The following is a 21,767-nucleotide window of genomic DNA, read 5'->3' as shown; positions in this document are numbered from 1 at the left end:
GGCATACTTGGCCATAGATGGCCATAATTGGGCACACTTGCACATGCTTGGCCCTAGATGACCCTACTTGAGCACATGTGTCTCATTCTTGGACACATGAGCACATCTTGGGGGTCTGTGGTCCTACATGAGCAAGTTTGACACATGCTTGAGCAAATTTGGAACATGCTACAACAAATTTGGAACATGCTTGAATAAATCAGGCACGTGCTTGAGAAAATTTGGCACATCTTGAGCAAATTTGGCACATGATTGAGAAATTTTGGCACATCTTGAGAAAATTTGGCACATGCTCAAGAAAATTTGGCACATCTTGAGAAAATTTGGCACATGCTCGAACAAGTTTGGCACATATTGAGAAAATTTGGCACATGCTCGAGAAATTTTGACACATGCTCAAACAAATTCAACCCAAACCAGGAACCTTTAACCTCACCAATGATTTGACCTTTGCTTGAAACTCACCTGCGTAAGCGGATCTCTCATAATTAATACATCGGTGACATTTCCAAACATACTGAAATACTGTCTTAATTTCTCGGACGACGTAGTCCACGATAACCCGCCGACAAACAGCTTGGCCGACGATGAAAGATCATTATTATTAGGAGTAGATCTGCCGGACGACGAATCTCCTCCGGCACTACTGGTACCATTGGCCACATCCGCTAACTGTACAGGAACCAGAGAACTATTCTGACTGGCGCAACTAGGCTGATTGTTGGTGGTATTTTGTTGGCTAGGGCATGGTACCAGAGCGCCGCTGGTACCGTTGATCTGTGTCGTGGGCACGGGAGGCGGTGGCGGAGGATCTCGCACCGTTAACGGTTTATTGTTCAGTTTCAAAATATTACTAGCCGCAGCGCCAATAGGTACGCCACCTCCGGCACTCAAATGATGCATTAGGGCTGCCGCGTGCTGCGGCGTCATTGTCACTTGTACGCCCAAACCGATGCCATTCAAGCCCGGCAACAGTCCATTGAAGGGGGCGTCTGGGTGTTCAGAAAGTGTAGCTACACCGTCCATACCGATACTGTAAAGACAAAACAAAAATATACCCAAGGTATTAGATTAATTTGTCGACAATTGGCAAATTCCGGGGGTTTATTCAAAGAGGAAAAAAAATCTCACTATCTAGGTATATTATTTTACGTGCTACCTATTATTGTATTTATGTACCTATGTAAATACTATCGTATTATGAAATCGTATTAAACTCATTTTTGCTCTATTTTGTTACAGGTACGTGGTTAATGGTCGCAGTGATCGTAGTATATCGGAGACGTACGCGTTTTAAATACGATATACTGTGATATTGTCCTGTCACAGCAGTAGTGTAATTAAGATATACTGCTGTTTCGGGACATATACATAGTTACGTTTAAAGCCACACACACCGCGGTTCGAGCAAACCCATAGCATACTTTGGAAAATCTCTACACACCAGCCAAGCCATTTATAGTACATGGTCGTTTAGCAAAACCCATCCAAACCATACCTACAGATACCTCTATTGGAATTATTTATTTATAATTTTACATAAACGATCGTTTATTAATTTCGTTTAATAGCGTTTTTGTTCTCTCGATCACGTATAATAGTATACCTATCTATGTATAAACCGATACTTTATAAAAGCTGTACCCAAAAATATTATGTACTTTTCGTACGGTTTTTTTTTTTATTTTCAATTTATATCAATTTGTATATACCTACCTAAATTTAACAATCCCAATTACACCGTTTTATTATACGTATTTGTATAATCCGCACAAACAAAAGATTAATTCGAATTTTAAATTTATCAGCGTAGATTTTCATTTTATACAAATTTTTCACGTCCTCTTGTATTTTTACGTATCAAACGCCCAAACGGATAGAGTAGGTATAAAGCGAAGAAAATAAAATCAATTTAACGCGAATTCACGTTGCTTGTTTTATAGTGGATGGCAAAAGCCCTTTATGTATAAAAAGTGCTCCGGCAGCAAAGGCAGGATTACTCGAGGAAATAATCAAAGTCCGCCCACACTAGAAAGGTATCAATACGATAAATAAATACAATCAATTTAAATACCAAATCAAGATAAATAATATTACGTCACGTTATTTACATTTATAAGAATGAGACAGAGAGAGAGAAAAAAGGTAAAGAAACGAAATCACAACACACACGATTTGTGGGTTTTAAAAGTATAGATACATAAATAGTAGTAAGTCAAGCGAAAGAAGTAGAAGTTTGGTACCTATTCTAGAACGTAGAAAAAAAACCACTAATTACCAAAATATGTAAATATAATATTTTACCTATAGGTATAAGCTTTTTTCGGTATCGCCTTTGTTCAAATTAAGATAATAATATTTGCTATGGATGTAAATAGTAGTAGCCTAACCAAGCGGAAAAAATTAGTCGAAAAAAGTAATTAACATTTCTTTTTTTTGTTCAGCAAACGTAGACTAATAAATTACACACAGTTATTAAGAGCAACACTAGTAGTACCTATTTTTAAAGTTTTTTAGGTAGGTAGGTGGGTACCTAATTTATGAAGGTAGTATTATTTTGAAAATTATAGGTTATCTATTTTTAACTCGAGCTTTTTAAACTTTTGACCTTTTTTCATTTGAGAAAAAATTGGGCAATTAAATCCAATTAGGTAGAAATAGGTACAAATTTTTCAAAAAATAATGAAAAAAGTGAGAGAGGCATATCCAGATCGGTTTCACAAACGAGCTTTTTCAAATTGAAATAAAAGAAAATACTTATACATTATTGAAATTCATACTGAAATATTTTTGCTTACCTACCCTGCAAAAATGACGGTGGTTGAAAATCGATTCAATTCAAAAAATTATCAAACAGTTTTCTTTCAAATTTTTTTCATTTTTTGGTAAAAAATTTGCAATGGTTCTTTTTGAAGTTGAAAACAAAAACAGAAATGATGAATTTTTTTTTGATCATCCCTGTGGAAAATGATCACGTCTGATCATAGTTGATTAGATTCGAACATTCCATGGTTCCAATTTGACCTGATCAGATCTGGATCTAATTAGATCTGATCAGATCTAATCGGATTTGATCTGTTCAGATTTTGATCAGGTTAAATCATTTTTCCATGGGATTCAAAATGCCCTTATATTGATCAAAATTTTTTAAAAATTTAGAAATGAAATGGCTCATCGAGTTTTATTAATTCAAAGACGCTGAGTTCGAATATTTGTTTATTTTTCAAATCTGAATCTTATGAACACCCCTCCCTTCATCAGTACCCTTAATTTAATCACGATGAAAATGCCAAAAATTGAGAATAATATGGATCATGCCGTTTGTCAAGTTTTCAAGGATGCTGAGTCCAAATATTTATCAATTTTTTGAATGTGACCCCTTCAATACCCTTTCAGCCCCATTTTAGGAATAAATTTCAAAAAATTATGAAAATTTAGTGTGATATCAATCCATACGAATTTGAGGTCACCGAATCCGAAAGTCTATGTTTTTTTTCTCTTTTTTTAATTCAATCAATAGGTATTTCAAAGCTCTCCCAATTCTTCAGCTTTTTCGAAGTTTGGGTTTGGAGAGACATTGAGAGATCAAATCCAAAAAAAATTGAAGGTATTCGATAAGCACAATTTTTAAACCTCTCTCACCCTCCCAAAGAAAGAAGAAGTGTTGGTGATCAATTTTTTGAGAATATTTTTGTAGAATGACAGCTTCATAAACTGAAAAAATCTATCTTTTTTGAAGTGGTACAACAAAATTCAGATTTTCTTCAAAATTTTAATACATCAAAGAACCAAAACGTTGATTTTTGTTCAACACATTCACCTCTAGCTGCAGAAGTGGAATCGAAATGAATAAAATTCCTCCATGATTTGCCACCTTCCACTATTTTCTTGTAACCCCCCCCCCCCCCACACCTCCAAAAAATCTACCGAATTGACTTTAAATTTTAAAATGCTCCAAAATGATTTTTTTTAAAATTACACATTAAGTAAATAAGAAAATTGTGTTTCGTAATCATGTTTTTTTTTAATTTTTGAAGGTGTGCTCTTGCCTAACAATGAGCCTAATCTCGATTGAGGTGGAGGGAAGGGAAGGGAGCGGGGCCTCGATGACATAATTTTCCTGAAAGAATTTTCCAAAACAAAAATACGAGAATATGCTCTAATGATGAGTTTTCATTGGTTGATTTTCATGAATAAATAAATACAAATAGTTGAAAGTAATAAAAAAATTCAAATTTTTTGTCTTGAAAGATTCGAAATCACATGAATAATTTTTGCATAAATCAATCGAATAATTAATTAATTTCATCAAATGACAAGAAATATTCAGTAATATTATTTTATAATAATTCGAAACAAAATCACTGAATCGAAAATGCATCGAATAATTCTCAAAACAATAAAAAAATTTAGAAAAGCACGAAAACATTTTTGGAAAATTTTCAACATTTTCAAAATTCCTAAATATTGACAAAAAATTATATTCATTTCAGAAAACTTAAGTCGAGTAGGTAAAAACTAAATAGGTACCTATTCGACGAGTAAGCGAATTAGGAACATATTCAAATTCCCTAAATTAATATCCCCTATATTCTCAATCTCTCGGAAATACTTCCGCTTTTTTATCGCTCAAAACTGTAATCATGGCGATTACGAGCTTAACCAAGGTGAAATTTCACTCAAAAATAACGACCAATTGAATTAATTTTTCAAACAGGATTAAAACTCAACTTCTTTCAGCTTTTCTCTCTTTCTAAAAAAAAGTTTTATGGATTTTTCGTCGTCAACAGAATCAGAACAAAAAATTAAATTTAACAGCAGAGACGAATAAAAACCGAATCAAATCCAACGTTCTCCAATTTTCTTTATCTCTAGTGGAAAATTTTCCAGAACGAAATTGGCTCTTTTTTTTCTTCTTTTGATACAACACACAATATATTAAGCAGTGTATTAGGTTTTCCAATATTTACCTAAAAAACGTCAATAGAGCGTTATTCTTTTACTTACGTCAAACTTGTATTCCTTTTTAATGTCATTTCGTCAACCACAAAAGTATTTTTTTTTTTATATCACTAAACAGCACATCGAACAATTTTTTCCTCTCAAATAGACTGGTACCAAAAACAACGAATTCAAAAATTTATAAATCGAATAACCAAGTATCTGTGCATGCATGAATAACAAAAAAGCCTCATCTTGTACACCTACCTAATAAAACTGACACTCGTTCAATGAAAATCTGCCATAAAAATATATCTACTCGTAGTACCACCGATATGATTTCAATATTGGAAATATTTCCAGTAAAACAGGCTACCTACACGTTCGCGGACATTCATGCATAAAAAACAAACAAACACCTATAAACCTTTCTAACCCAGAATAAATTACATTCGGGTCCTTTACGAGCAGAAACGCCAACTATTTCATTCGACAGGATACCAAAAAAAAAAGAACTCAAAACCTACACGTAGATTTTTATCATTTTGACACATCGTGATTGAAAAACTTTGAAAATATTTTCTCAATTTTTTACACTACCTGGCCTAATACCAATCTAGACTGGCGATTCGATTTATTTCCACGAATAAATATAATTTTTAATTTAAACTTTTCAGTAAAGAAATTTCTACAAATTGAGACTTAGGCTTAATTAAAGGTAGGGGTATTTTTTTTGCGTTTGACAAAAACCACACGGTGAATAAACGAAACAAAAGTGAGGCTGGTTGATAGGTAGGAGAATGGGCAGGAGTAGTATTCAAAATATGAAACAGTCCGAAGTACTTTGAACGTCACTCAGGGGCAACTTTCAAAGCCGTATCTCGCTTATGTAGTAACGAGAAAACGCGAGCTTTTCATTTATCAACTTTCAAACTTGGACGATATAGTAAGAGTAACTAAACTAATTGAGTTGGCAGGCGAAGCAACGATCAATTTGACGCACGTATTCGTTGGGAAAATATTTAGGGCATGGGGGAGAGGGGAGGATAAACATCACCAACACACACCTTTACAATTAGGTATTAACCACGTTTTGTATATAGAAAAGGTTTCCAGATACATGAATATCAATAAGATATTATAACATATCAAAAAAAGTAAAATCCTTACGATTAAAAAAGAAAAAATTAAAAAGAGTACACACTACAAAGGTAAACATTATGTTGGAACTACACTATAAGAACTGGCAATGGAAAAAAATTCTTTGTTATATGTACACACTTACGAAATACATAAAAACGTGCACTAAAGTTATTAATCGTATAGACGAAGAAAAAAATTTCCATATCTAGGTTAATATTTCGTATTAGTTTCAACTAAGTAGAAAAAAATTGCTAATAAACTATCCTAAATAAAAAAGGTGGTTAAAATATTTATCTAAAACTTATATATTATCTTATAAAATTGAATTTCCTTCAACTACACGCGTGAAAAGTTGCACGATGATAAATGTAGATACGTATTACGAACGCTAAATGTACCTATAGTAAGTAATAATAATAATACCTATAATTCTTCTACTGTATACGGTGAAAAGTTTTCTTTTAATATGTTTTTACTGTGCGCATTTTCGATAAAATCGACTACCTATCTGGTTTAGTAAAATTTAAATTTAATCGCTTATAAAGCATTCGGTATCTATACGTACTCGTATATATATTTTTTTCACCCAAACACCGAGCACTTTTAGCGACAATGTCGTGTCATACGCGCCTCTTTCGTTGTATAAGTAATACGAGGGTACGTAGAGAGAGTATTAAAGCACAACCTTGGCAAAGGGGGCTCTTTTACGAGCTCGTTTACTCTTACGTTATTATTTTTTTATGGCTATTTTACGAACTACGAATAAACAAATACTACATAAGACCTTATTTCTTCTATGTATACGTGAGCTTAAAATCCAGCGCACAAAAATTGCTAATATCAAAAGTCCGAGCACATTAACCTTACTTATAGTACGTAGGTATACAGCTAAAGGTGTATTTTTTCTTCCGAGTATATATCTTGTAAAAAAATAAAAAAAAAAAAAAAATAGTATGTAGTAGGTATAAAACTTTCTTAGCATCGTGTAGATTATGGTTTTGGGTAAAAGCTTGAGATGGAATTGCGTTGAAATTTTTCTCAACGCGAAGGTACATATATCTTTGCTGGATGATGGAATGAGTCACAGTGCTATTTTTGTAGAATTTTCTCATCGTATATTAATGATTAGGACTATTGAAACTTTCGCTTCTACCTTTTTCAAAGAGCTCAATTTAAAAATTCTCTATTTCAGAGATCAAATTATCCAATTAAATTTTCAATATTAGTCAATTTTTTGGAGACATTTAGCGAAGACACGAAAAATAAAACACCATTGAGAAGGCACGAAAATCTACTCTTTCGTAACTGAAAACTGAAAAGGAGCAGAAGAACGATTGAAAAATCGAAATACACAGAATGAGGCACATCATAGTAGAGCATCCTCCATATTATATGAAAATCACATTTGAATCTCCTATAGGTTCATTTGGAGGGCGGAAGAGATGCGAAACGAAGTTTTACAGAACTAAAAAAAACAAAAAAAATCTGGACTTCTTCAGTTCAAGTTATTCTGAGACTGACGTTTCAAACTAAAAAAATACGAAGAAACATGAAGTTTTTCCCTCCAAATTTTTCTGAGACACAAACTATAAACTCAAACTTTGGATATTTTTGGTAAATTACCGGTAATTTACTGTAAATTATTGGTAATTCTTGATAAGTTACTGGTAATTCTCGGTCATTTTTATAGGGGTTAAAAAACACAAAGAAACTTGAAGTTATTTCCTCCAAATCAATTTTAGACTCAAACTTTGGTTATTTTTGGTAAATTACCGGTAATTTAAGGTAAATAATTGGTCATTTTTGATGAATTACTGGTAATTTTCGGTACCCAATTTTTTTAAAGCTTCCAAAAAAACACAAAGAAACTTGAAGTTTTTTCCTCCAAATTACTTTGAAAATCAAACTTTAGTTATTTTTGGTAAATTACAGGTAATTCTTGGTAAATTAAAGGTAATTCTTGGTAAATTAAAGGTAATTATTGGAAAATTACAGGTAATTCTTGGAAAATTACAGGTAATTTTTGATAAATTACTGGTAATTCTCGATACCCAATTTTTTTAAAGCTTCCAAAAAACACAAAGAAACTTGAAGTTTTTCCCCAAAAAATTATTTAGAGACTCAAAATTTGGTTATTTTTAGTAAATTACCGGTAATTTACGGTAAATTGTTGGTAATTCTTGGTAAATTACAGCTAATTCTTGGTAAATTACAGGTAATTCTTGGTAAATTACAGGTAATTTTTGATAATTACTGGTAATTCTCGTTACCTAATTTTTTAAAGCTTCCAAAAGAAAAAGAAACTTGAAGTTCTTTCCTCCAAATTCTTTTGAGACTCAAGCTTTGGTTATTTTTGGTAAATTATTGGTAATTCTTGGTAAATTACAAGTCATTTTTGATAAATTACCGGTAATTTACGGTAAATTACTGGTAATTCTTGGTAAATTACAGATAATTCTTGAAGTTGTTCCCTCCAAATTTTTCTGAGACTAGAATTTTGATTATTTTTGGTAATTTACTGGATATTTTTTTAAATATGTAATTTTTAGTAAATTACTGGTAATTTTTCAAGGCTAAAAAGAGCACTAAAAAACTTTTTTTCCCCTAAACATTGTTCTCGTACTCAAATATTGATCATCTCAGGAAAATTACTGGTAAATAACGTTTGGTGAATTACTAAACCTCTTTGGTAAAATCCAGGTATTTTTTTTTAATAATTTGGGTAAATCATTGGCGATTTTCAATAAATTACCTTGTGGATTTTGAAAAATTACTGTTTTTTTTTCTTTTTTTGGCAAATCATAAATTATACCCATTTATGGCATAATTACTAGTAATTTATAGCACATTGCTGGTAATGCTTGATCAATTTTTACAGTTAATTACAAAAAAAAATCGGAGTAATTTTTTTCTTTTAAATTGTTCTAGGACTCTAATTTTGGTCATCTTCGGTAAATACAGGCAATTTCTCGTAATTATTGGTACTGGTAATTTCAAGTAAATTATTGGTAATTGAGTTCCTAAAATTATGTCAGCCAATTGAAAACTTGGAAAAAGTCTTAGTTATGGAGCTTTTATCAATGACATTTCATGAACAATTTTCATGCAAAAAAACACATCCATGATCATTGATTTGAAACTTGCCTTGCTGAGGAGACTTTCACTGCCTGTTTTACAAGATTTTTCAATTTAGAAAATGTACGATTTCAGGGTAAAAAAAGATGTAATGTTTGAAATTGAACAAAATTTGTTCTGGAAAATCTCAATACGACAATGAAAAAAAGAGGTAAGAAGGAGCTGTCTCTAGGGCAAAAAATACTGTCAAAACGTCCTTTCTCAATTTTCTAGGTAGGATTGCACTGCTATAAGAATGCTTAAAATTGGCAAGGAAGGCGAAAAAACATACATCCAGAATAATTTAGAGAGAGGGGGGAGGGGTGAAATTTTTTTTGAACTCATAAAGTTTGGTGTGAAGTCATTTTTAAAATTTGAAAATCGATTTTAGTGATCGAAAAATCGAAAAAAAAAATGCAAACCTCTAGTTCAGATTAAGGACCTCCAAGCAGAAAGAAATTAAATTTTTAGTCGCCCAAATCCATTTCCAAACCCTTATAAAAAAAATTCAAAAACAGCAGAGAAAAATCAAAATATTACTAGAAACTCCAAATTGACTAAAAATTGTGAATTTTGTACTTGAATGAATGATAGTAAATCTTGAATACATTTTCATCAAGAGGTGGCCAAATTTTTCACACGATACTCTACGAATTTTGAGTACTGCTCAAAATGAACACTTCCCAGTTCAGCTATTGAGCCTTTTTTTTTTTTTTTACAAAGAGTTGTTCATGACGTCTTTTGAAAACCCCTATCTCCCCTTTCAACTTTTTTCCTCATTACTTCGAATTTTTTTTTCTTTAAAAGAAGGAACAACTTTTTATCATGGTAAACATCTTGTAATCCTATATCGCCAACAAGTGCCTTTGAAACAAAGTGGAAAAAATTCCGGCAACTTTGCAGCATAGTTTTTAAAATTTCGTTAGGTACTTCGAGTAGTAAAAACTTTTCTTAGTTTAACATCGATTACCGGAAAATTCGCACAAGCGCGCGTTAATTGCACGTAAAAGCTTCTATAAGTTTGAAAATCTCCTATCCGTGCAAAACAAAATCACAAACCCGTGTAAATTCCGCAAAGTGTACCCTTTTTTCGTGCAAGTTTCATCCAAAAAAACAGAGTTAAAAAAACTCGTCCTCATCGCATATTCACACGCGAGTCGAGGTGTACTCGAAAATAAAAAAATAGTAGAGAATACCTACGGAGTAGAGCTGAATACCGACGAGAACTGTGTAGAAAATAAAAACAACTCTATATGAAAATTACCCATCGTTGAATCGTACATACAAAAGGGCTACCTCTCTTATACGTCGAGCGGAAAGTCTAACGCGACATGTCCTCTATATATATACGAGAATAAAGGAAAACCCTTCTGACATTGCGAGAAAATAACGTTCTCGAACGAATCGTCTATTTGACGCAGCAAAAAAAAAAAACACACCGCATTATTCTTAATCCCGTATATAGTGAAATTTTGCCATTCTAAATGATTTAGCTTCGGGTGGAACGCCACACCACCGCCGTCGAGTCAATATACAAATGTGACCTATTTTTGCCTCCAATGTGGAAAAAAAATATATAATAAGAGAGAAAAACGCCAACAACCAATCTCTCGCAAAAGAACTAATGCGTATTTTATTTGTGATGCTCGATCGAACTGTTTTCTTTACTTTTTATATACGTACGATGTCAGCATTGTCGTCAGCATCACGATGGAATTTTTTTACGTTTATGAAAATCGACGAAAATCTCGTGTTCGATAAAAATTTCTCAATTTTAACTCTAGAGAGTTTTCTCTGGATACCTGGATACTTTTTTTTTTGTGATCGCACCTCATAGTCTCGGTTCGCTCGTAAAAGTTGGAAAGTAATTTAACGCGCCGAAAAATGACCAATTTTTTAAAAACAAATTCAACATCGACCGTAGCCAAGGCCTGGCTTGATAAATGATACGTTTACCCATCGCAATAACTACTGATTTTTCATTCGGACAACCAAGGTCGCCGGATTTTTAGTCGAAATTGAAAATAATGGATTTTCAACCCAGCGAAAATGTGTACTTAATCCGGCCCATATTCATAATAAGATTTTCAATTCAACCGATAAAATAAAACTACCGACGAATTAAATTCGTTTATTTGATTAAAAAGGACGAGTTGGTTGAGGAAAATTTTCACGAGGTTTTTTTTTATTTGTATTTTCGAAGCTTTAAAATCAAGGCGTATTGTATTGAATTTTAAATAGGAGGGTACAGTAATAAAATACGAATAAAACTTTTTAGAAAAATGTAAAAATAATTTATAGGAAATTTTGTTTTGAATTTGCATTTACATGTTAACGACGAGATCTTGAATTTCAGGGTTGGTTTATTAATTTTACATTTAAAATAATTTACTCATTTTTTAAAATAATTATATAATTTTCCAAAATTTGAACTCTCTACTGGCACAATTCTTTCTAATAATTGGAATTTTAATCATCTCTCGGTACTCTTTTTTTCCAAGAAACAGATACACGATTTAATAAAACAGAACCTCCTCAACTGTCTTTCAACATTCAATGGTTGCTCGACTGCTCGTATACTAAAAAAAGAAATTTTGCGAGAGAAAATAATACTGAAACTGAAACGATTCCTTTTTCTCGTTTTTTCCTTCGAGATGTAAAAACACCACCAAGAATACGTTTAAGTATTGAGTAGACTAGATAGGTATTTCAAACAACGTGTTTGATTGCAAGTTGGGTTCAGACTTCGTAGGTGTTGTGAATGTAAAATAAGCTGCATAAACGTACGCCTGAAACTTTCGAGTTTCAACCTTCCCATACTATTGATATACGTATATTTTTTTCAATGTAAACGATTCGTGAAACATTTTTGAGTGGATTTTAATGTGTTGGTTGGTGTTTTGGAAGTTTAAACATGACATTCGTAGACAGAAAAATACCGAGCAGACCTGAATTTACAAACGAATCGATTTTTGGCTGAAATTCGAAGAGAATTTTCGCCTTGGAAATTAACATCAAAAAAGAAGAAGAAAATAAATACTTAGTAGGTATGTTTTGAATTTTGAAAATTCAAAGAAAAAAGTCCCGGACTGGAGACAAGAATTTTTCAGTTTTGATAACTTCCTCGAATTTTTAACGAAAAATCCAAGAATTTGAAAATAAAGGTTTACGAACCAGCCAAAAGGTTTCATATCCGAATATCCTACTTCTAAAGAGAATGAAATTACCCTGCCATGCCAAAACCTAAAATGTCAAAGTTCATTTTAGAATTTTGGAAAAATTAAAATACCACCATGACAATTTAAAGTTACCCTTCTCCAATTTCCAGTAAAATGAACTACTATGGAATTATTCAAAAGTGACCTCGCAATCTATCAAAATGAGTTGGAATTTCGCGATAATTTCAAATGCTTCGACGAAAATGATTTTTGAACATTTTTCAAGAATTATATAAGCCTAAAATTTGGGTCATGATTTTCAATATTTTTGAAAAAATGGAATACTACCCATCAAAACGTTTTTTTGTAGGTATTTTAAACAAATTTTGAGCCTAAAATGGGATAGTAATTTCAAAGATTTCGAAAAGTGTCACATGATCTATCAAAATGGGTTACAATTTTGCAGGAATTTCAAATATTTTGACGAAAATAATTTCTGCATTCTAAGCCCAAAATTAGGTAATTATTTTTATGATTTTGAAAAATGTGACATGCGACCAATCAAAATGGTTTAGAATTTCAAGAAGATTTCAAATATTTCAATGAAAATGTTTCTTGAGCATTTTTCATAAATTCTGAGCCCAAAATTATTGACGAGTGATAATTTTTAAGATTTTCGAAATTGGGTAGTTATTTTCATGATTTTGCGAAATGTGTCATGGGACCGATCAAAATGATCTAGAATCCCAAGAATATTTCAAATATTTCAATGAAAATGTTTCTCGAGCATTTTTCATCAATTTTGAGTATAAAATTATTGAGTCATAATTTTTGAGATTTTCGAAATCGGGTAATTATTTTCATGATTTTGGAAAATGTGTCATGAGACCAATCTAAATGATTTAGGATTTCAAGAAAATTTCAAATATTTCAATAAAAATGTTTTTTGAGCCTTTTTTCATAAATTTTGAGTCCAACATTATTGGGTCATAATTTTTTGAGATTTTTGAAATTGGCTAAATTATTTTTATGATTTAGGAAGATGTGTCATGTGACCTATCAAAATTATTTAGAAATTCGAGAAAATTTCAAATATTTCAATGAACATGTTTTTTAAGCATTTTTCATGAATTCTCAGTCCAAAATCATTATTGAGTCATAATTTTCAAGATTTTCGAAAGTTCCATATGACAAAGCTTATCAAAGTGGTTAAAATTTTGGAAAGTTCCCCCCACCCCCTCTAAAAAATTTAAAATTAGTATCAACATAATTTAGAATTTCAAGAAATTTTCAAATATTTTAGTTGAAATGTTTTTTGGTTATTTTCCATAAATTCCAAGTCCAAAATTGTCAAGTCATCATCGTTGAGATTTTTGAAGAAATTGTGTAATTATTTTTACGATTTAGGAAAATGTGTCACGCGACCTATCAAAATGATTTAGAATTTGAAGAATATTTCAAAGAAAATGTTTTTTGAGCATTTTTTAACGATTTCTGAGTCCAAAATTATTGAGTCATTATTTTTGAGATTTTCGAAAGTGTCATGTGACAAAGCCTATCAAAATAATTAGAATTTTGGAAAGCCCTCCCCCACCGCAAAAAAATTTCTAAAATTAAAGTTCCAAATAAAATATCTCAAAAATTATTTTATATTTTATAAAAAATAAAGTAAAGAAGTAAGATCGAATTGTTTCAACTCAAACTGGCAAACTATTCAGTATAGTTGCTTTTGAAGTACTAAAATTTCCAATTTGTAGCCTGAATATAATTCGTACGTAATCAAAATGTAAAACAAAAACAATTGAAACCTCGAACAAAACCTAGCTAAACCTATGTAGGTATACCTATATTTATTATACATGATATAAATAATACTATCTCGTCATCAACAGAAAAAGGAATCTCAAAAACACACGTGCTGCGTCGAATATAGAAGAAAAATCCCTATCGATATTACAAATAAAATACATATAAGTAATATGAAATACTAATCCAGTCGAGTGGAAAAATTGGCCCGACAAAAGCAAATTCATGAAGTCGTTTTTTTCCTTTTATATATTTTACCTACCTACACCTAACTATCAAAAACAGAAACCAAAATGACAGAATCTCTAATAAAAGAAAAAAAAAGACTGCACTACTTATGGTTATGCTGAAGCAGCTGTTCTTTTACGAGATTCATTCTCGTAAAAATCTCGCCGCTGATATTCACACAGCAACGGTGACATCTTTGCTTTCTTCATCTTGAGTGGGTATGGGGAACAATGCGAGGTTGTGTACGCAGCTAATAAATATCATCGATATAAATTTTCGTGATATGGCCATTTTTATAGCATAAGTTATTTTTTCGTCAAAGTATTAAAAAATTGCCTGGTCTGCGTTTCAAAAATACGAGTATATAAGACAAGGGGGTGGGGGTGAACATAGCTGACATAGCGACATAAAAGTGCCTTTCAAGTAGTCGATTGATGGCGTGACTGAAGTAAGAATAGGTACATTTTCACTGCTTCGAATTGTGGAGGGTGTACTCGAGGTATTGTTTTTTATACCAAACAATGGCTCACTATAGTGGCGGTGCTTTTGCATGAATCGCGAGCTAAGTTATTATGTGGAGAAAAGAGCTCGTAGACGAGGGTATATAGGTATTGATTGTATTATGCATGTTGAAAATTTTCAACAATATACAACTGCATAGAGTATCGAGAGAGGTAAAACCTTTTAAAAAATTTTCACGATGAAGTTTGTTCATTTCCTCGGTAAGTTTTTTTTTTTTTTTAATACTTGGAAAGTTGAAAAAGTAGTGTAACGTGACACATCAAGGTAAAATTGTGAAAAAAAAGCGTCTATTGTTTGGGAACACGAAATGAAACCCAAGCTAGCACTTAATTCGGTATAGATGGTGAACTAATTGCTGAGCTATTTAGGACCAATAGTAGAACTGTCGATTGGACGACATTTCGTTAATCTATCAAACATCACACCACATGAGAGATAAATTAAAACTATCGAAGGGTACGGTTAACCTATACATTTTTTATTCGCCAGCTCTCTGAATTCACCACACACCTGCGAGCCATTCTGCCCATATTACCATCAGCAGGGTAACATGTTAACGATTCCAAATAGCTCGTATAACCTCAAACTGACCAAATGTGACCTGCAACGTCTATCGGCGCGAACAACCCTTTTACAGTCATGATACCGATGGTACCCCCTTTCGTTAATTCGATACAGACTCCGAGCTCGTCTGTATCATCGCGCGACCTAATGCAACCATCGTAATAAATCTTTTCGTATCACATGCAGAAGCCCATTGCGAACCGTTTTCCCCTTACATACTCGTATATACGTATACCAACAGAGAGCGAAGAGTATGGTCGACGTGACACCAAGAAGTCAAGCCTACCATCCCACAATAGGTACCGAGACACTGGTAATAAGTTGAAAATGTTCTCTTTAATGGTTTTTCCACCAGTGAGTGTATATGACAACGCACGTGAGCACGGTTTATCATCCGATAGCAGCCCAGCATCATCAATAAACCGCAGTTTGTTTTTGACATTTTCAAAAACTCCACGCCCCCTTTGGCCCCCCGCTTAACTCGTCGAAACACAATGTGTTTGCGTATACCTACGAGTAGCTCGAGCTATTATACTGCTGACTGCGAAATGGTCCCTCCAATAATTTACCAGTCGATATGCCGTATTAAATTTCGAAATTGCCGAAAGGTCAACAAATAAAGAGAAATTTATGAATTGGTTACGTTTTCAATTCGTACTCAAAATCGATGTATTCTCGTATCAAAGAAAATACTCGAGTTCGATTTTAAATAGTATGATTGGTGATGATAAAATTTATTTGCCCATCAAATTCAAAAGTAAAACTAGATTTCTGTTGAATAAAAAAAAATAAAAAAAGCTAATTTCATTTTTTTTTCATATGGTAGCAGAGCGTGGTTGATTAAGATTTTTTTGAGTTTTCCATTATGTTAGATAACTAGCAAGGAGGGTATCTAAACTGACGTAAAAATATTTAGGTTTCGAATAACGCTAGATCGAAAGAGTATTTTCTCCAGCCAACATCTCAAAAGCTAACGTTTATTTCTTGAATGTTGAAGAATTTTTGAAAAAATCAAATTCGTGTCAAAACAAAAGAAAAAATTAAATTCTCTTCTCATTGATCAGGAAATCTCGCTATAAGTATGCAGTCACACCCTATTTTGATCACCTCCTTCTTTTATTTGAGGAAGTGATTTCAACCTATTTTTGAGCAGTTCAGAGCCTCCAGAAAAATGTTGAAAATTAATTTAATTTTATTGTAAATTCTTTACCAAGTCAAAAACCTGAAATTTGATTCGACTAAATGTCGTTTCAACCCATTCTGAAGTCTTTAGTGGCATTCTTGAATTCAAAATTTGTGTCATGTGACCCATCAAAGATCACATAAACAAAGGATTCTATGAATCGCATGATACTAAAAAAATTGACTCAATGGTGAATTTATCATCAAGAAGTCATCAGAATTCACCAAGGAGTCACCAGGCATTTACCTATAAATATTCTCAAAGGATCTGAGGACATTCTGGTGATTTCTTCGCCAACAATTTGCCATTAAATAGACAAAAACCCCACTTGGTGACTTCTAAATACTCAAAAGAAGTTTTGATGCATTTTTTTTTTTTTTTTTAAATATCAAGCCATTTTATAAACTGCATGATACTTCTTCAAAAATCTCAAAAATTATAACTCAATTTTGGGCTCAAAATTTTTCAAAAATGCTCAAAAACGTTTTGATAAATTTTAACCAGTTTTGATGCATTGCATGACGCTTTCATCGTCGTATTTAGAACTCTAGATTTTTCAAAAATACTCAGAAAATGACATGAGCAAAACATTTCAACGTTGAAAAAAAATCTCCAAAAAAACCAAAACATATCAATCAAAACGGCAAAAAAATTACGAATCAATAAGCATTCCAATCAAAATTGAATAACTTTAAGAATTTTAGCAAAAGTGGACAGAATTTTTTTTTTGAACTTTTTGGAAGAAAAATGGAATCTTTTCCGAATTTTCTGCCTGCAAAGTCATAATATTTCGCAACATTTTGGTAATAAAACAGGACTTTTTTGAAATTTTTGGCATAAAAGTGGGAATTTTTTAGTAACTTCGGGCAAAAAAAGTAAGATTTTGGCAATTTAACAAAAGGCAGAGCTTTTTTTAGGCAATTTTTGACAAAGCGAGACTTTGCAGCAAAAAAATGAGACTTGTTGGTCATTTTTGGCAACGTGTAATATGGAATTTTTCTCCAACAAAGGCAACAATTATTAACTAAAAACTACACTTTTTGGAAATTTTGACAAAAGCCAAGCTTTTTTGTTATTTTCAGCAGAATTTAGCAACAAGATGAGAATTTTTCAAATTTTTAACAATAAAAAACCATTTTTGGCAAAACATGAAATTTTGACAATTTTAACAAAACAAAGACGTGTTTTTTTGGAAATTTCTGGGAAATTTTTGGAAAAAGGTGAGACTTTTTGGGATTTTTTTGCAAAAAAAAGACAATTATAGCAATTAAAAACGAGTGAAAGAAAAGCGAAACTTTCGGATAATTTTTGGAAAAAAAGAAAAAATTATTAGCAATTTTTCTAAAAAATAAAATATTTTGTTTGAAACAAGAATTTGACAATTTTTGGAATTTGCTGAAAAAAATATTAAGTAGGTATATTCTTTGGCACATTTTTTCAAAAAGCGAGACTTTTTTAGATTTCTTTTGTAAAAAAAAAAAAAAAACAAAAACAACAAAGACTTTTTATCAACTTTCAACAAGGTACAATCAATTTTCAGAAAAAATAAGGATTTTTGCTTAATTTTTGGAAAAAAGTAAGACCATTTGAAATTTTTTCAAAAAAAAAGAACAATTTTTAGCAAATTTAATACAAATAGAAGCAAAAAAATAAGAAAAAAGCAAGACGCACAATTTTAGTTGGGAGATTTTATGCCAACAATTTACAAAAAAATGATACTTTTTTGCAGTATTTGTGGGAAAAGCAAGATTTTTTTCCCATTTTTTGGTTAAAAAGTCAGAATATTTCACACTTTTTTTTGGCAGAAAAGAGTATCTAATTTTTTAAACAATGTTGCATTTTTGAATTTTCTTGCTAAAAATCGACAATTTTAAGCAAGAAACTAGTCTAGGTTGAAAATTTAGACAAAAGGTGAGGTTTTTTGCTATTCTTGACAGAAAGCAGCTGACAATTATAGCAAAAGGCAGGGCTATATGTAGCCAGTGGGGAAAGAGTGAAAAATAGTTTTGTTCAAGATGTATGGGAAAATTTAATTTTTGAAAATTTGTAATTCTAGCTCATTTCGATGGATTTTACGACGGAAAATTTTCGTACTTTTCTCCTGAGGTACATATATACCTATCCCATTCAGTTTTGGAGCTAAAAATGTACTTCAAGTTCTCTTGATTTTAGTGTAAACATTTGAAAAATTCTTAGACTTTTCCAGATGTGAAAAATTCTCCAAGTTTTTCCATTGGTGCATATTTTTCAAAGACTTTACGATCATCCTGCTTCTACTTTTCTATCTTAAAATCTCGTTTCTTTCAAGCCAAAATTTTAGAATTTCCACGCTCAAAAAATCAATACAATACAAACAAGACCAAAGAAAATTCCACATACGTGAAAATCGAAAAAAAAGCAAAAACAAAAACACCATCGAGTATAAATAAAGAGCCTGTCTAACTCGTATGTAGCGTACTCGGTTAACATTTAATTTAACGCCATAAAGGATTATAAATTTTTTACTTTATTCGGTAGGATTAAATTTAAGTCTACAATAAATGCGAACTGCTTGACACAGATTTGCTGTAGATGATTTATCGTTGCGGCGCAAAACTTCCTTATTTAATCATCTGTGAAAACAGTACACAACAAAGAGGGTGAAGTTATTAGAAGGAAATACGAAGTAAGAAGCTCGTAAACCGTTGCGCTATTTATTTTAAACGAGTTTCATTTCGAGTTATTTAGAAAATTGCAAAAAGTTAAATGTATTATTTTTTTTCGACTTTTCTTCTTCGCTATACTATTACTATTCTGTTTGTAAAAGTGTGTATCGGATGCTCTAGTCGCATATTTTTGCACTGCTGCGGTTGCGTTTTTAATTGCCACGTTGGAGAAAATGAAAAGACGATGAAAGTTTATATCATGAGGAGGAGGAGGCCACCTCGTGAGCTTGTAATTCAACGATGCTCGGTGGTTGGTTTTAATGAAGTTTTTCTTGCTGAAGTTTTCGGCGAGTTTCTTTTGAAAAGAGATAGCAGAGGGCTTTTGAATATTGTAGGTAAAGAAAGACTTTTCGGGAGGTTTAACCCATCACGTGGCTTTTTTGGTAATTAACGACGACGTCGCGGACTTGGCATGGCATGGCAGTTGCTCGTAGCTTTATATAAATCTGCGCTGCGCCGAGCCGAGTACCATATACTTATAGTACATGTAGAGAGAGAGAGACGTGTATATGGCAAATAATTTATCACTATGAAAAGAAGTCCATAATTTTTCGAAGAATACAGCCTAGCTGCCATTTCACGAGCGCGATAAAGGCGAAAACCTAGAATGCCCTTGACATGCAGGCATCTAATCTGGCCCTTCGGTTCGGCGGTGGAATAAGGGTTTATAATAGAGGCATAGTCTATGATATGTATTATGGTATGCGTATTTGTCCATTATAATTTGGTTTTGCCAGAATGCTTTGCGGGAAAAGCTCTTAAAACCGGAATAAATTTCAACTTTACACGCAGGTGTACTATTTTGTAAGGCTTTAAGCGACCGTATAATATAATTACGGCAGGGGGACGATGAGGTGTCGTTTTAAAAATCCATTTTGAAGAATTAAGAGGATTTAGAGGCAGTTTGGTGATAACGCAGGAGGAACAGGAAGCCACAAAAGTAACGTTCGTGTAATATAGAAAAACAACTCACGCGTCGAGGTTTCAACTAAAGCCGGCTAGAGGGAGCAGGGGGGTTTCTAAATTGCACCGAGCTATGTTTCTTACACTTCGACGATGTGTTTGGATAAGCTCTATGTATCGACAAAGGTACCCCCAACCTGCCTTTTTAGTATACGTCTGCGATATCGATTCAGATAGAGCTGTGTATAGTATGGCAAGCTGCAGTCAATGGTCGCGTGACTACAGCTCGTGATATGGATATCCAAGGTTAAGGCACGTGGGGTTGTATTTTATCGCCTTGGTGTATTCGAGAGGATGAAAATTATCATATTTTAATTGTCGTTGGGTTGTTTTTTCACCCACCCCTCGAACGTTAGCACTCTTTGTTGCTGGCGTGACGAAAGCTTTGACCTTGTTAATTGCTCCGCGGAGGGTAAATCCGGCTGAATTATGGGCTTCATCGTCCAGGAGTGATTTGACCAGATGAAAGTTTTCGGACTTATAGGTTCACGGTTCGACCGGAACGTTGTACAGTATTTGTCCGATTCTCCGCTAACTTTATACAAATATAGACCTTACAAAGAGATTCTAGCCGCAACTTTTGTAACATGATTAAAAAACTTTTTGAAAATTGAGTTAGTTGTATTCAAAAGAGATTTGCTCGTTGTCTAATCTAAAAGTATAGCAACGATAACGCACACTATTACAAGCTGCAAGAGTATGCTGGTATTTCAAGTAAAAGAATTTTAGAATAAGCTAATAGGGGGAAGGAGAAAAAACCCATACTGGGAAAAGAAAACCTACAAAGGTTCAAAGCCCACATTGACCCAGATTTTGTAGCACTATACGACGAGCTAGCTCGTCCATCGTACACCAAAATAGCGAATTAAAATAGACGCTGCAGCAAATGGTCGTATAAATTAAGGGTAATGTGTTTTAGATGTACGAGCGGTATAAACAGACACGTTCGAGTTATCATTGATTTATCGATATCGTATCTCTACCTTGCTTATTGACCAAGTCGATGTTTAAATTCGCTTTTGGTACACGTACTTTAATGCGTCGATTGCGGTAGCATTTTTTATACGTCTTTATACGAATCTACTGTCCAAAGTCGTCTCGTCTCTCTGTATCTGCAGAACTATACACAGAGTAGAGATATAGTATACCAACACGAAAGAGAAACATACCGGAAATAACGTCAACGTCTTTTTCAAATAAATTTCAAAATATTTATCGCGATCGTTTTAAATGTCATTACTAGCGAAACTAAATTTCGACGGGTTTAACTGCTGCGATGCCATCGTATCCTAGCGCGAGAAAAGTTTAATTTTTTCCTATCTTTTCGAGGTGCCATTATTTTTATTTGAAAGCAGTTTCATTTGCTGCGAAGTTTTGCGACGCGATCTTCCTTCCGTTTTTATTTCCAATTCGCCCCTTTTGTATTTTTTTTTACTCGAG

The 21,767-nt window shown here is 32.7% G+C and overlaps 1 protein-coding gene and 1 long non-coding RNA gene across 7 annotated transcripts in view; one reads left to right on the top strand and one right to left on the bottom strand.

The window, feature by feature from the left end:
• The window catches only part of LOC135846046 (uncharacterized), a 28,655-nt gene extending 26,733 nt beyond the window's left edge, over positions 1-1,922 (top strand). Inside the window, exon 8 of the long non-coding RNA XR_010558872.1 lies at positions 1,243-1,922. This is a non-coding gene — a long non-coding RNA (uncharacterized LOC135846046). The remainder of the gene's footprint in view (positions 1-1,242) is intronic.
• Positions 1-21,767, bottom strand: part of LOC135846045 (RNA-binding protein Musashi homolog 2-like) — a 211,567-nt gene that overhangs the window by 3,385 nt on the left and 186,415 nt on the right. For all 6 annotated transcript variants that reach the window (XM_065365011.1, XM_065365013.1, XM_065365008.1 and 3 more), the window contains one exon: positions 466-1,033. In XM_065365011.1, the coding sequence (XP_065221083.1) occupies positions 466-1,026 (561 nt within the window). In that variant the 5' untranslated portion in view covers positions 1,027-1,033. The remainder of the gene's footprint in view (positions 1-465; positions 1,034-21,767) is intronic.

Source organism: Planococcus citri, chromosome 4 (assembly GCF_950023065.1).
Source record: "Planococcus citri chromosome 4, ihPlaCitr1.1, whole genome shotgun sequence".
NCBI classification, from domain to species: Eukaryota; Metazoa; Arthropoda; class Insecta; order Hemiptera; family Pseudococcidae; genus Planococcus; species Planococcus citri.
This window is presented reverse-complemented; position numbering and strand designations above follow the sequence as displayed.